The sequence below is a fragment of the Opisthocomus hoazin genome, chromosome 5, assembly GCF_030867145.1.
Source record: "Opisthocomus hoazin isolate bOpiHoa1 chromosome 5, bOpiHoa1.hap1, whole genome shotgun sequence".
Taxonomy (NCBI): domain Eukaryota; kingdom Metazoa; phylum Chordata; class Aves; order Opisthocomiformes; family Opisthocomidae; genus Opisthocomus; species Opisthocomus hoazin.
The window spans coordinates 45,700,951-45,715,798 of record NC_134418.1 but is presented as its reverse complement, the minus strand read 5'-3'; the positions used below and the strand labels follow the sequence as shown (position 1 = coordinate 45,715,798).

Genomic DNA, 14,848 nt, shown 5'->3' with positions numbered 1-14,848 from the left:
TACTTGGTAAGATGCATGGGGAGGAAAAGAAGTAAGAAGTATTAGGACTTGAGTGGCACAGCACAGCTGTGGTGTACTGCTGAGAGCTGCACAAGTCCTCACGTAGAGAAAAGCTCTCCAGACCAAGGGCTGAAACTTGAAGACCTGACAGTTCTCTTCAGTTTCAATCCTTTCTTCCTCTAAGGAGGAGGAAGATACTTCATTAATGGGCACTTACAACATACACCACACTACCTGGGCATGCTGAACCCTCAAGTGTCTCGGAAAATTTAGAGTTTACTAATAAAGCAAACACCTACAAAATTTGTCTGGCAGGAATGTCCCATTGCAGGGGGTAATGTCAGTTTTGCCTGTCACTTGCCTTATAGGCAAGTTCTCAGAAAAGAGGACTGTATTGTCAGACAAAAACCAGCAGCTTTTCTCTTTTGCAGGACACTGTCACAGCCACAGAAGGGAAGCACAAAGTTCCCCCTGAAAGAATCACCAGTCTGTGACAAATTAATTTGGAAAAACTGTTTTAGGAGATTGTCTGTCTAAATACATGTTAGGATAGCTAATTTATGTTGGAACTAAGGCTAGCTAAAAATTTGGTGCCAAGGACTATAATTTTCATTTCAATATACACCAACAATCAAGATAAATCAAGACATTTCATTAGACAAACTGCCTTAAGCTCTCATTCCAATTAAGATTATGATAGCCTTCGGACAATTAAAAATTGATTAAGGGTAAAAGCTTCCTGTAATTACATATCAGGTAAGAACAATACTTTGCTTATAAGACCTGGCCAGAAAAATATATCTTTATCAACACAAGCACTTATCCCATGTACTTGGGAAGACCAGCCTGCTCGAGGCAAGCAGCGCAGGTTGTTGTGTCTATGGGAAACGCCACTCCCCCAACACAAAAATTGATGCAAACATCCAAAACTCACCTTTGCCAATATGTCGCCTAGTGTTCTCAATGGTGGAGTTGCGGTTAACATTTGAGAGCAGCCCCAGGCAAAATCTGTTCTTGTTGTTTGAAGGATCAGTGAAGCCATCCACAAGGATGCTGGTGGAAGAAGCATGGAACGCCTCCCCGACGCGATTATTCAGCTCATAGTAGACAATGGAGCACCAGTGCTTCGGCTCTTCGTAAGCAACTGCCTGAACGTCTGTAAAGCAACAATGGAAACATTACAATCTAAATGCTCTGGAACACAGGCTTGAGATGTAAAGGTTTATAAACCTGCAGACTTTGGCTGAAGATCACTGAAAGATGAGCTGGATAAGCAAATGCAGCTAAATGAAGGCTCTTCTATCTTCAGTTATTTTTTAAATTTTCATAGCCACAGACACATCACAGAATAATTTCACCTCAACTTTACTTGCACAAGTCTCACAGGAGACAAAGGTTGGCACTAGATGTGCACAGAGAAGTGCAGGAAGCTCCCAGGCACATACCAAGCAGCACCCTAATATCCCTGGCACACTTTCTACAACATGCTATGGTTGGGCCCGGACAGCAGAGTAATACCGCAATTACATAGCTCAGCATTCTTTCCAATTTAGTAAATGAACTTCTACTTCAGTTCATTTTACTCAGCTACCACATTACAAGTCATCTCTGTGCTTACTGCAACATTGTATAGTGACAGGGAGAAACAGCATCACACAACTGCACAACAGACCATTTGTAACTTTGAGTAAAAAGAAGTATAGCAAGGTAGCTTAAATATACAGTCAGTAGATCAATCTTTCAGGATTCAGGGAATGTACCAATCTTTCTCCTGGGCTCTCCTGAGAGACTGACATTTGTCTGCAGAACGTGCATGAAGCACATCTTCAATATGAATACATACTGCTTGGGATCGGAAGCATAATGCACAGGATCCTAACAATTACGCTGGGCTGAAGAGCAAATGAAATGGAGGAAGATATTATTTAATGAGAACCTTTTATTCATCAAGTGCTACCAAATGCAAAATCTGCAACTGTTCATCACCAAAAGAATTACTCGTTGAGTAATAGCCAGAACTTCTCAGAACATGGTTTTCCAGACTCTGGTAACAAGCAGCTGCTCCTCAGCAGCTCCTAACTGAAGCTGGGAATTGTGCAGAATGCAGACAGGAAATTCCTGGTTCATGACTTCTACCCATCAAGCTCTAGAAACACACCTAAGTCTTGAGGTAACACTTGTGACTGTGCATGGGGAACATTTCTCCAAATGATACCGAAGGTCTCTACCAAAAAGAGTTTCCCAGTGGATGTCCAACAACAGTATAGGCTTCTTCAGATATCTCCACCCAGCGTGCATTCTTTGAAGTGCCAGCTACAAAATTAAACTGCCTCCAAATAAAAGGACGCTAGTGAAGGGATGTGGTTGCTTTATGTGATTTCTTTTCAATGAAGGAGACTATTTCACTGCTAAGCCTAGCACAGCTGGACTTGCTGCTCAGATACCAACTTTCCAGATTAAAGCTCCAACTACAGGTCAAAGTGCTAAAATGAAAATCAGACTGGTATTACAGGAAAGCTTGTTTCTCTGACCAGAGGTTTTCTTCTCCCAGCCCCAAGTCTTTACTGAAATCAGCCAAGACAAGTGTTCCTATCTTCCTTTGTTCACAGGTGATACCGCTACGAGTTTTCTGACATGTGCAAAACAAAAAACAAAAAGTCCCCTCCAAACCAGCAGTACACAGCAGATACAAAAGGTGGCAAGTAATCAAAAGCATGATAACAAATCCTACATCACTGTGCAAGACTTCTGAGCGTAGTGTCTACTGCTGACCAACAACTTGCTTAAAACACCGGTAAAAAGGAGCTGATCTTTCCTGATACTCTAGCATTTTCCATCTATTCACGTCATTGTAAAAAAAAAAAAAAAAACAAAAATTAAATAAATCAGTCATTAATTATTAGTAAGAGGTTACTACATTTTTCATTCCCATGAAGATGCCAGCAATTATCAAAGCTGCAGCTTTGCCGCAGTTCTCAAAGTCAGGAAGAAATCTTGCCAACTGTCCATTCTTACAGAATGAATCATATCTCTCTCACACAGATTTCATACTAACTTCCTTACATTTGCTTTAAGTCATGCAGAGCAGGTGCATTTAGTCTCTCTATTCCCAGCACGAGCCAACAATGGAAATCACCCAACTTCATTGACAGGATGAAGCTTGTTAAATCGAATCTCTTAAGACTAACAAATCACTGTGAAGAACATGCTCCTAAAAAATTTGCAAAAAAAATGCTGCAGTAAGTTGGTAGTAAAAACTCTTCTTTAAAAAAAAAAAAATCTGCTGCAGGTTGTAGAAGTAGTGCAATTACAGCATACATATATGAATAATAAACACATGAAGGCACACAGAAGTAAGGTATCTTTTTTTTTTTTTAATGAAGAGACTGAGGTGAAAATCCATTGTACTAAACAGCTAGGAGAGAAAAATACTAATAGACACAATTTTTATTTTTAAATGGTTGAATGTTAAAAAGGAAGAAAAAGTGTAAACCCTTTTATCTTTATCAACTTTCATGTAATAGATGAATGCTGCAGTACTCGTGTATTTTGTGAGAGGGACATACATGCAAAAGTCTGCAGTTAGGCATAAACATTGATAAATTTACTCTGGGCCAGCAAGAACTATACATTCACACAGAGTGTATTGGATCTGGGAAGAGTGGAAATGCTACAGATGGGGTTTATCACATGCAAAACTCATTCCACGCAGAGAGCAAACAGGTTAGCACAAAAACTACTCAAATTGTTCTAAGAGGGCAAACATACTTCCTGAAACCAGACATTAAGCTTAGCAACAAAACAAGCACACACACACACACAAAAAAAAAAAAAAAAAAAAAAAAAATCAAACAGCGGTTAAATTGTTCATATGCTTGTGATCTTGATATCTTGATAATCATTCTGGCACAGCATCCAGCTTGCTGCTCTTTCTTGGCATGGGCCACAACTGTGTAAGCTTATGTGTTCTCTAAAGGGGCTATTTCTCACAATGTGATGAATGCACTAAATCCTTTACTCAGCAGTCACGGCTGGCTGCAAAGGCTTTAAAAAGCTGTGTGTAAAAAGATGTCTGTGTCATAGTACATAAAGCAATAGGGGTTTTTTTAATACAGATGTTAAAGTCTGTAGCAATTCCACACTGCAGGCAGACAGCTCTGAATTCTGAACCAAGTGCTATCACTGTATGACTCAAAGATGGAACAACACAAAACCCCTCAAATGCCCTTATGACCAGGAGAAGGGTAAATTATTAAAAGCAGAGCATACTCTTTAAGGACTGAAATTTTGAATTCAGGACAAAAATATAATAATGAAAGACAATTTTATGAGATGCATTGTCTCAAAAGAAAAAAACACAGATATTCCAGCTGCCCGTGTAAAATGTCTCTGGGTGTTTACATAACTGACAGTATTAGCATCAATCCTCTAATCCAAGTCTTTGCTTGGAGAGTTATACTTGACCACATCTACTGTCATCCACAATTCAGTAGGCTTTATATAGCATTAACTGCATTGTTCCATTAAATCACTGTAATCATAAGAGAGAAAGAGATTCCTCTCCTTGCACACATGTAATTTCAGCATGGCATGCAGAAATGTGCAGCATCATAGGAATTATTTCTATTCGGTGATTAGTGGAAGTTCCAGATACAAAACATAAAATAATTTTGGTTATTTTGTTGGTTGGGAGCAATAAAGTAATCAACCCCATACATTTTACATTTTTAAAGAGTCATGTGATAGCTTCTTGTTCTAAATAAATATTTAGATTTATAATTATTTAGCTCCAGATTTACATTTTCATCTCTTAGAACAACGGATAAAAATTACCTGTTTTTTTTTCCTTTTCTACTGCTAAAGATTTCCATAAACAACATACAATTAAAACTCAGTTATGAAAAGTAAGCTGTGAAAGTTCTTTACTCTTAAGAAGCAAACCAGAATACAAGAAGGAAGTGTTTTTACCTCCTCTGTGTATGTCAGGGGGAATTGCAGGTGCCATCATGTTGGTATCCATAGGCTGGGAGGTATCGTGTGTCATCTGATCTTCCGGAGGCAGGTAAGCAGGAGGGGGAGTATCCGCTAAATATAGAAAAGGCAGAGATACATACACGAGTCCTTTCCTCTCTTTGAAGTATATATACATACCCACATAAGCAGTTTTAGCCTGGAAATGCTTCCAGCCTGACTCAGCTATAAACTTCCACCCACCAGAAATCTGAGAAAGCAATCATGGACCTTGAATCAGAAAAAGTAAAGAATTACTGTGCATATTAAGCACAACTGCAACAAAACCAAGTTACTTCCCCCCCGTCAAGCCACAAAAGAAAGCTCAGCTGTGTTTCCAGCCCACGTATTTTGCAGGTTGAAAGTGACTTGTAGACTTTAAGGCACAAACAGGTCTCAGGACCAGGCCAGAGGTAGATATCAAATACGGTCAATGTGAATAGAAATTGGAGCAGAAAACTTTCAGTTTGAACTCTTCTGTTTCCAACATGATTCTATTAGCAGAGTATGCAAACATCCCAGATATATCCAGGACTTTATTATGGTAATTGCAAAGTATTAGTTTTATTTCCCTAGATTCGGAACAGTAGAAAGTGTTCAGGAACCCAGATTCTACAGGAGTAGCCATCTGGGTCTGGAATTATCTGCCAGTGTCTCTTACTGGCTGGACTGCCTTGTTCAGGATTGAATCACTAGCACAGAACTAGCCCATGCACAATGACCGTACTCACTAACACAGTGCTTTCAGCCCTGGTTGAAGCATCCCAGCCGGCTACTTGCACTGCCCTCCAGCTGCCTATTTCACTTCTGGGAAAGCTTCCCGAATGGCTTCTTAGAAGCTGCAGGAAGTTGCCAATACCACCACTTCCCAATACGCCAGAGGACACTCTTCTCCAAATCAACTGCACAGAGGTACATGCAAAAGAGAGAAACCCTTGCCTGACTCCTGCAAGCTTTCACTACAAAAGCTGAGATTAGACTACCACTGTACTAACTCCGGTGAACATGGTGGCGGCTCATCCCACATTTACTTCCATTACTGAGAGCATGGATTGCAAACTACCACAGCAAATAAACACAGGGGCCTCCAAAACCCTGAAAACCAAATTAGCATCAACAAATGGCAAGAGAATCATACCACTGCTTGTAAGTTTTGGGTTTTTGTCTGGTTTCTTTGTTGTTTTGGTGTTGTTTGGGGGGGGGATTTAAAGAAAACACATGTTAATGAAATCTATTGACTGCTTATTGTTTAGGAGACACCGTGTTGAGAGTTTTACATCTAAGGCTGGCAGGTACTTTGTTAATTCCTTTGCTTGAATACCATCAGTTGGACAAGAGAGCAAAAGAGAAAGACAAAGATGACAACAGGACTGCATTAAAAGCTTAACAGTCTGCACAGTCGTGTTTTACCAAGCCTTAAACATTCATGTGTGTGGCAACATGATGTCAGTGACACATGGATAGGGAAACAAGACTGTAAAGCCACAGGCAACAAATTAGCCAGTATCTACAAAGTTTTCAAGATGTCTAGATAAATGGTTTGCTCCTTTTTTTGTATTTTCCAAAATTCAGCCTCTTTACCCATTAGTGCAAGACAGCCAACTGCCCAGAGATAAGCATCAAGGACATCAGGATCTTGACCTCTTCTCTCATTCAATTTCTTCACTACAACTGCTGACTTGTCTTTACAGGCACACAGACAGAACAGTCCCCTCAAGGATCAACTGAACTTGCACAAGCCAGTGTTCAGGAAGACCTTCTTAAGGAAGCCTTTATCTCTGCTGGAAGAGCCCCAGCCACATCAATCATATTTAAAAAAAATAAAGGAAGGAAAGACAGCTGGTTTTCATATTTTTTAGAAAAGCCAATGCAAACTCTCTTTCCTTCCCTTCTGACTCTGCAAATTCAGTAGCCTTCACTCACAAGAGAAAAATCTCAAAGAGAAACAACCATCAGCAGCAGAAATCTATGGACGTTGATTTCATGTAACAGAAAACAGATTTTCACAAGTTTGCCCATTTGTTTACATACACACGCCCTCAGTCCCTGAAGAAAACATGCAAGCAGAACATCAGTAAGCATTTGTATGGAGTCCTTCTCCTAGCATTTAAATCAAGAAGTCTGTCACAGACTGCTTCTGCAGTATTTTTATCCATCTGCATATAAAGACCAAAAAAAATACAGCTTCACAGAATTTTCTACAGACATCAGTCAACAATAACAGTTGTTACTTCTTTTTTACTTTAGGAAGTAAAACAGCCTGAAGATTTTTTTTTTCAGGGCCTTAAGGAACTGTTTTTCAGTGGAAGTGTATTTGTTTCCTAAAACTACATCATTATGTGAAGAAATCTTATCACCAAGTTGCAGTAGCATGATCCCCTTGAGAAACATCCTTCTTCTGCAGAACTAAAGCCTTGTGCTGAATTTACGATGATGTCTTTCCTAAGCAAGGATGATCTGTAGCATTACATTTCTTGTGCATTAAACACCACGCTTTGTGGGCTGAAGAGTTGAACTCGTTCCCAAAACATTTTGAATCCCTCCCCCCACCCCAGAAGAGTTTTACTATAATGTTTTAACTGTGTTTGAAAGAGGCACAACATTAAAACCCTCAATATTATTACTAGACAAAGCAATTACATAGTCTTTCTCACCTTACATCTCAGCTCACTGTTGAACACAAGTGTTGGCTGATCATTTGGTATTATTAACCAAAGAAAATCATGATACCGGTGATGTCTAACCACCATCTCCCTTCTGAACAGGAAGAGAAGTTGACTGTACCTGGCATCTGGAAAGGACTTCCTGGGTCTGAGCTGGCTGGAGAATGTGGGTAGGTGCTACTGCTGCTTCCAGGTGAGTTTGGATAGCTGCTGTTGGGCGAGTGGGGGAACGGGTGACTATTGGGTTGCTGAAAAGAGTCTGGGAAAGTAGCGTTGTGCGGCATGTGGGGCTCGTTTTGCCCCAGGTTGCGGAACTGGGCCAAGAGGCTGTGCTGAGGGTTGTACTCGCTGTGCCTTGGAACCAGCACCGGAGGAAGGACTGGAAAGGGAGAAAGAGGGAAAAGCGTTAGAGACTCAATTTTCAAGGACTAGGCTATACAGGGGAAAAAAACCATGTTCTTCCTCCCCTAGGGAAAATTCGCATCTGTCTTAAAAACAAGGCAGTCAAATCTAGGAGTGCATGTCTAAGCAAGAAATTTTTTCTTCATATCCAGTTACTGCATATCTTGAATTCATAGTGATCGTGCTAGCTACCTGGTTTGCCAGATGGCAGCTTGTTTTCACAGAGGGCCAAGGAAGAAGAGCCAAGAACAAACCACAATTCTATATTTTAGTTTTATTCACACAAAGAAATGCTGGGAAGTAGGTGCTTTACAATGCTGACATGCAGTTCGTTTTGCTGCAGTTGTGATCCTGCTAATCATGTAATGGACTGTAACCCAAAGCCATGCTAATAAGGACAGATATTTTTTTCTGAAGACTATAATACTAACCTGCCTTGAACTCAACCTCGTCCCAACAGATGTAATTTTATTTTTAACTTGGACTATGTTCTTACAAGTTAGTACTAAAACAGTTATTAACTCCTCAAGTCAGTTTACAAAATGTGCAATTTAAACAAAATTATGTAATTTAAAAAAACCAACTGAGCAGCAACTGAGCTCCAACTATATGCTACTCTGGGGTCAGAGAAACACACATCAGAAACCACTTGTCTCACCACACTCCCAAGGCCTCCTCACCAGCAGGAAACAAAGGTCTCTTTTTGACTGACAATATGAATATGATACCAGATACACTAAGATAAAAGAATCAGCTCTTTTTCCAGTGCCTCAGCTTCTGTCTTTGAATGCCTCACAGCAAAGCACAAGCCACTCAAAGGACTAAAAGCTAGTCTTGTTATAGATTGAGATTTTTGGGTGATGGGGGGAAGAGGAGAGGCAAGGGCAGGGAGAAGGAGACCTGTGCACAAACAAGTGGAAGTGAAATAAAAAAGTTATTCCTCTCCACATCTGTTCCCCTTCAGCATCTTCATTTCCCAGCTCTATGGTCGAGCAGGACTGGAAGAAACCTCCCAGGATAGCCTGCCTTCCACTGAGGGTGCCAAAAAACCCACAAAAACCAGCAAAAGCAAGCCAGGCTACCATGGCCTCTCCCTGAGACTCCTGCCCTGTCCCCAACACCTGGTAGGCACACAGAAGAGGAACGGGAGCACGCATACACAACAAGCCTATACAAACCAAAAGGCTTGAATTACAAACTGATCACAAAAAAACCCCAACATCTTCTTGCCAAGACAAACAGGTTCTTCCAAGACACTGGGACATTTTTACTCTTCCAGCACTTTGCTTATACAGAAGCATTCATATACTTAAGTGAGTATCATGGAATCCAAGAGTATTAGGACACTACTCAACACATAGACCAGGCCAGAGGTCCACACTCGTGTTTAAAAAGGATACAAAAGGATGCCATACATAAAACTCACTCTATATTTCTAAAGCAAGTCACAGATTAATCAAAAAAAAAAGTTCCCTTGCTCTTTTTTTTTTGGCTTATACTTAAGAAAGCAATTAAGCCACCAGATTTGTGCCCGCTACTGGCATTAATGCACGAAAAGTTTGATCTCAGCGATCTTCCTTGAACATACACTGAAAAAAAAAAACCACTCACTGCTGAAATTAAGGCTGTTTGTTAGAGTCAGAAGCAGGTTTTAAAGATTTAATCTGATGTCTCACTTTCTTAGAGCAGCTTTTTAACAGATCTCAAATATCTGAGGCAGATATCATCTCTAAGCAGGTTTGTTTAGAAGTGAAAATTTTAACCAACTCCACTTTACAAGGAATATATAAAGTTCATAATTATGGCATTTTCAGAAACAAAACACATCCATCTGCCATTCTACGGAAGTTCTCAATTGCAAAACACCCAGGAGAAGCTGCATCTCCCTCAGCCGTCGCTTGTCTCTAATGCAATCCTTCTCACGCATCACCGGAAAAAGCTATTAAACAAAAAGTTACTCCACATTCAGGTGGACATCACAAATCCCCTCATTCACAGCACAGTAAATGTCAAATCCAATCTCTCCGACTATCAGGATCTCTCAGAATTAAGCTCATTCCGTTAAACCTAGCAGTCCTTTTGCAGTAAGGTCAAGCACTATTTAATTGTCATAGTCAACATTTGCTGGGCTAATAAATTACCAGTGAAAAAAGAAACAATGAGATCATGTGTTAAAAAGTATTTTCCCTTTCCTGTCTTTATGATTCTTCCTTACTTTTCCGAGCATTAAAAACACAGCTTTCCTATCTCTTCCTTTCCTATGGATGAAGGTCAAGCCATTAACTTTTCTGAAGTCAATTTGTGCAGAAAGCACTTCACCTGCCTTACCCCTCCCCCATCTCACATTAAACAATGACATACACAACATCACAGAAAGCCACACAATTTATAGCATTTTAAAATAGCAGGAGAACAGGATATTTTCTGTGTGTTTTCTGTAATTAAAATAAAGCAGTGCCAGATTTTTCCATGGTATATATGCATGTTTTCTTCTGTTGGGCAGATCCACTGGTGAAGTTTAGAAGGCCTTGAAATAAGAACAAGTCTGCTCTTCCCAGCTCTCTCTCATGCAAACCTACACTTTTTGTCCAACTACTTCAACCTCAAATGATTAAATGCCAAATTCTTCAAAATAAAAAAATACAACTGGTATCAATACAGCACAAATAGTCTCAAAAACATCACTGCAGAATTACATTGAGTGCTGCCCCTAATTCACATCCTCCCTGCATACATACAAGCTTAAATGAGGAGGAAAAGCCCTGAAAGGCCACATCAGGCAGGACAGAGACCACAGCGCTCCAATTAGTGCAACTCCAAGACAGTCACTCACTGCCATAACCTGATCTCTCTGCAGCTCACGGGCTTTTTTGCAGGCTAGCTGCTCCCACCAGAGTCACAGAGGAGTTATTCTGAATGCTGTTCACTCAGGAGTGAAGACATGAGCAGGAACCGGGCCCTTCGCAAGTATGGAAGGATGCCAGAAGTTCAAAACATGAAGCGAGGTGCATACCTTTCTTGCTCCCCTTGCCCCTGTGTAAGGCACTGAGCTTCTCATCAGGTTGCAGACCTCAACCATATGGAATAACAAATTACCAAGGCTCAGTACAGCAGGGGAGGATGCTGATCTCTGTTGCAGCTGCCAGCTCCAGAAGAGGTATAATTGAAGGGGAGAAAGCATGAGAGCTTTACTCTGTGCTAAGCCAGCACACCTGTTGCTATAAAATAATGAAGTAGTACACATCTTTGCTGTGCAGATCTCCGGAGGACGCTGCTCTAACAGTCTGCAGACAGAATCTCTCCCTTTTTACCTTCTTCAGCAGAAGAGAACACAAATACAAAAAATAAAACAAAATTTAAAAAAAATTATCATTGTTTTTATTCAGTAGGGATGCATATATTTAAAGGAAATACACTATTAAATACACTGTTGTCTTAAAAAGCTACTGCAACAGATTTGCAAATCCAACCTTATTCAAATGGTTAAAATAAGTTAATAGAGTAGAACCACAAGTCATCCAACAGTTTGATTTCTGTACTTTCTCAAACACCAGATTAAAAGGTTTTAAGGGCTATGCTGTGGCTAAATTCTGCTCCAAGATTTTGTGTGAATGTGGACCTGGAGTTGAGAGTTAATACATGACTACTAGCACTAATGCTACTAGTAATGGTTGAAGAGGAAGATAAACCACCTGGAAGCCAGGCTGGGTATGTTTGTGGAACGTAGCCATTAGATGTAGACAAGCCTGGGAATTGAGTAGCTTGTTTTTACCATGCAAATAATACCCAGAGTATGCCTGCACCAAAGAAGTGGAGCTGTATTAAAGAAATTACAGCTACAAGGCAATTTCACCCACAGGGCTATTTCACCTAAGAGCCAAGAATGCCAAAAATATAGAAGATAGACCAAAGTCAACCTGGCTGTTCAGATAAATGTTCCAACTAACCACACCAAGAAAGAAATACTTTTATGAAAATACAATGGTGGCCTTTGAAGAAAGCTACTGATCTCTACTCTTTGTATCTCCAGCACGTGATCCTGTTCTTCAGAAAACTAACAGGTGTGGTGTCCTAGAGTGAAGATTTTCTTGGTTTTCTTTTTTGTTCTGTTTTCACATTCCGGAGATAATGATTTTAGCAAACATAGAAAGTCTCCAATTTATTAATATAACTTCATTATTTTTAAAGTTTCTCTATACAAAAACCAAAACAACTAATCCAAGCCAAAGGACCTGCTGTACTTTCAAAGTAGCATATTTTCTACCCAGACGGGATTTGGTTATCTTACACAAGACCAGACGACAGCTAGCTTCCCTCGAGTGCTCTTTTTTTTTTTCCCCCTCTTTGCATGGTACATGAAGATTTGGGTAGGTATCTCTCCTTCCATGTGTGGAAATTGAAAGATCAAGTAATGAAATACAACAAGAGGCCACATATAAGAAAGCAGACTTTGATCATCTTTCCATGCCAAAGTAGATTCTATTGCTTCTGTGAGCTTTATAAAATAACAAAATGAATTAAAAAAGAAAAAGATGAGCAATTGCTACTGCACTTCCTGCTTTTAAAAATCATGACAACTTGGTTGTCAGATGTTCTGTAGAAGGGTTTGTACAGGCTTATACCACAGCAGGGCCACCAGCCCTAATGAAGGCCAGAGGGCACTATCATTAGACGGTGCATTTTAATTTCCAAGCATCACATAACTGTATTTTCATATGAATTTATGCAAAGCCACTTATGTTTTACTAGAAAACCAGAACTGTGGGCTGGGAAGGAGGGAAATCCTCACACACCAGTTCGTGCTATCTGGAAATGGGTATGAAAACATGGGGTGGGGGAGGGAACTTGTACTCCCTGCACTGGATAGAAAATCCTGCAAAGACAAAGTTGTAAGGCAAAAGAAGACTTAGGAGAAAGGGGGCGGGGGGAGGGAAGCCAACAAAAAACCCAAAACACAGCAGCAGTGTTCAACTAACAAATTTCAACCCTCAACCCTCTTAAAGACTCCCAGCTTCATTTCCTGCCTTTGAGGCCACAGCAGCTGAAGTTGGCTGTGGCATCCTGGTAAACAGTCCAGTCCCACAGTGCAAACAGAGCAGGTACCAGCGTCTGCTCAGCTGAACGTGCTTAGTTTTGCTTGCTGTTTGTAGCATTAGAGAGTCACTGAAGCATGCTGACTGAAAGGTCTTGCCAAGATCTTGCTTGTAAACAATAAAATGCCAAGTAGAAAAAAAAGTTTTAATGTCATTAGGTTTTCCCGTGTTGCCTAAAACAAGACCTGGCAAAAATGAATATTTGACCAGAGGACAAGTTCTCACACACATTTACATTGTCTACACTTAGGACAGAGTTCACTCTCAGTTAAAAATATATTAATAGTGTTGTGGCAAAAGCAATCTCTGAGGATCTAGCTACTTGATGTTGTTCCAATACCACCTGGCTTAAGCAAGGCTGTGCTACTGGCTGTGGTAGCATGGCTTTGTTTTACTGTTTTGTCAAAAGCAGAAATGCCAGCCTTTTAGACTTTTGCTCCAAACCTATGTTCTAGTAATTGCAAGTGAAAAAGCTCAATAATAGCTACTCGGCAGCCTGTTTTGGGTGACAGACAGACAAACATGCCAGACACCCTATTCTGGGAGAAAGCTGAGAGCTGTCTTGTTTTCTCAACTCTTAATTTTTTTTTTTTTTTGCAGTTTCAGTAGACCCCACAGCTTGTCATTTTACATAGTTACAGCTGAAGACTTGCTTTGCTGGCGTTACTTTTACATCAGACATCTGGTCTAAATGCATTTGGCAAGTAATATTTGTACATTTCCTGCAGTACGATATTCAGCTAACATTAGACTTTATTTGAGGATGCTCTGATAAGCTAACATTTTGATTAAACTGACATTTGTCAAGGCCAATTTCAGAATTCAGTACTAATTGTATGCACAGCAGTGAAGGAGTTCTTGTAAGCGGATTTGAGGGGAGAAGCAGTCCTGATACAGGAGGAAGTTACAGTGTGATTGTGTATATTAACTCAGACATTTACACAGACCAGAGTTCAAATTACCTTTATAAAAGCCACAGTCACCATCCTACTGAGTAGCTTAAAACTTGGAAGACTGGTCTTTTAAGTCAGAAGAAACATCTGAATCTAGGTAATTTTAAAGAAAGAAAAAAAAAGGACAAAAACATATCCTTCTTGACAACTTATATCCCTTTACTGCAGCTCATTTTTCTGACACGTGGTGAGATTAGACAAGAAGAACCCTGCTGTTAGACCATTCCTTCCTTTCTGCCTCCCTATTTCAATTCCTTTCCCCCAGGTCGGTTCTGGTAGAGAATTTTAGAATTGAATTCAGCAAAACCGAAATGAAGAAAGTTTTATATTACTTGCCAAGCAAACTGACAGTTGCTTGCTATTTCGGGGAACCATCCTGCAATTGTGCCCACCTGTTGTAGCACGCTATTTTTAAAGTCAGGCCCAACAGCAGTGCTACACTGTGATATGGCAAAACTTCTCAGCATGACGCTCTGCTCCCTCACCCCCAGCCTGCAGAGGTGCAGAAACCCTGCTATGGAAATCATGCGGGATCAAGGATTTTTCTAACTTGGTTCTACTTATTAACGCTGAAGGGACGTGAGGGTTTTCCTCTTCCTTACATCTCCTGGAGCAGCTTCCCTTTCGTCTTTGCTCCCCAGGCCACTGTCCCCCTCCCTCTGACGTTATCCTCTGCCACTTCTGGTGCTGTGGGAGTCAGCCGGCAGCTGCTCCGCTGGGCTCCCTC

General features: G+C 40.4%; 1 protein-coding gene across 6 annotated transcripts in view; it reads right to left on the bottom strand.

Annotated features, from left to right (window-relative positions):
- Nucleotides 1-14,848, bottom strand: part of SMAD1 (SMAD family member 1) — a 58,389-nt gene that overhangs the window by 4,995 nt on the left and 38,546 nt on the right. For all 6 annotated transcript variants that reach the window (XM_075421075.1, XM_075421074.1, XM_075421072.1 and 3 more), the window contains 3 exons: nucleotides 7,795-8,052; nucleotides 4,969-5,085; nucleotides 935-1,156 (listed from right to left, as the gene is read on the bottom strand). In XM_075421075.1, the coding sequence (XP_075277190.1) occupies nucleotides 935-1,156; nucleotides 4,969-5,085; nucleotides 7,795-8,052 (597 nt within the window). The remainder of the gene's footprint in view (nucleotides 1-934; nucleotides 1,157-4,968; nucleotides 5,086-7,794; nucleotides 8,053-14,848) is intronic.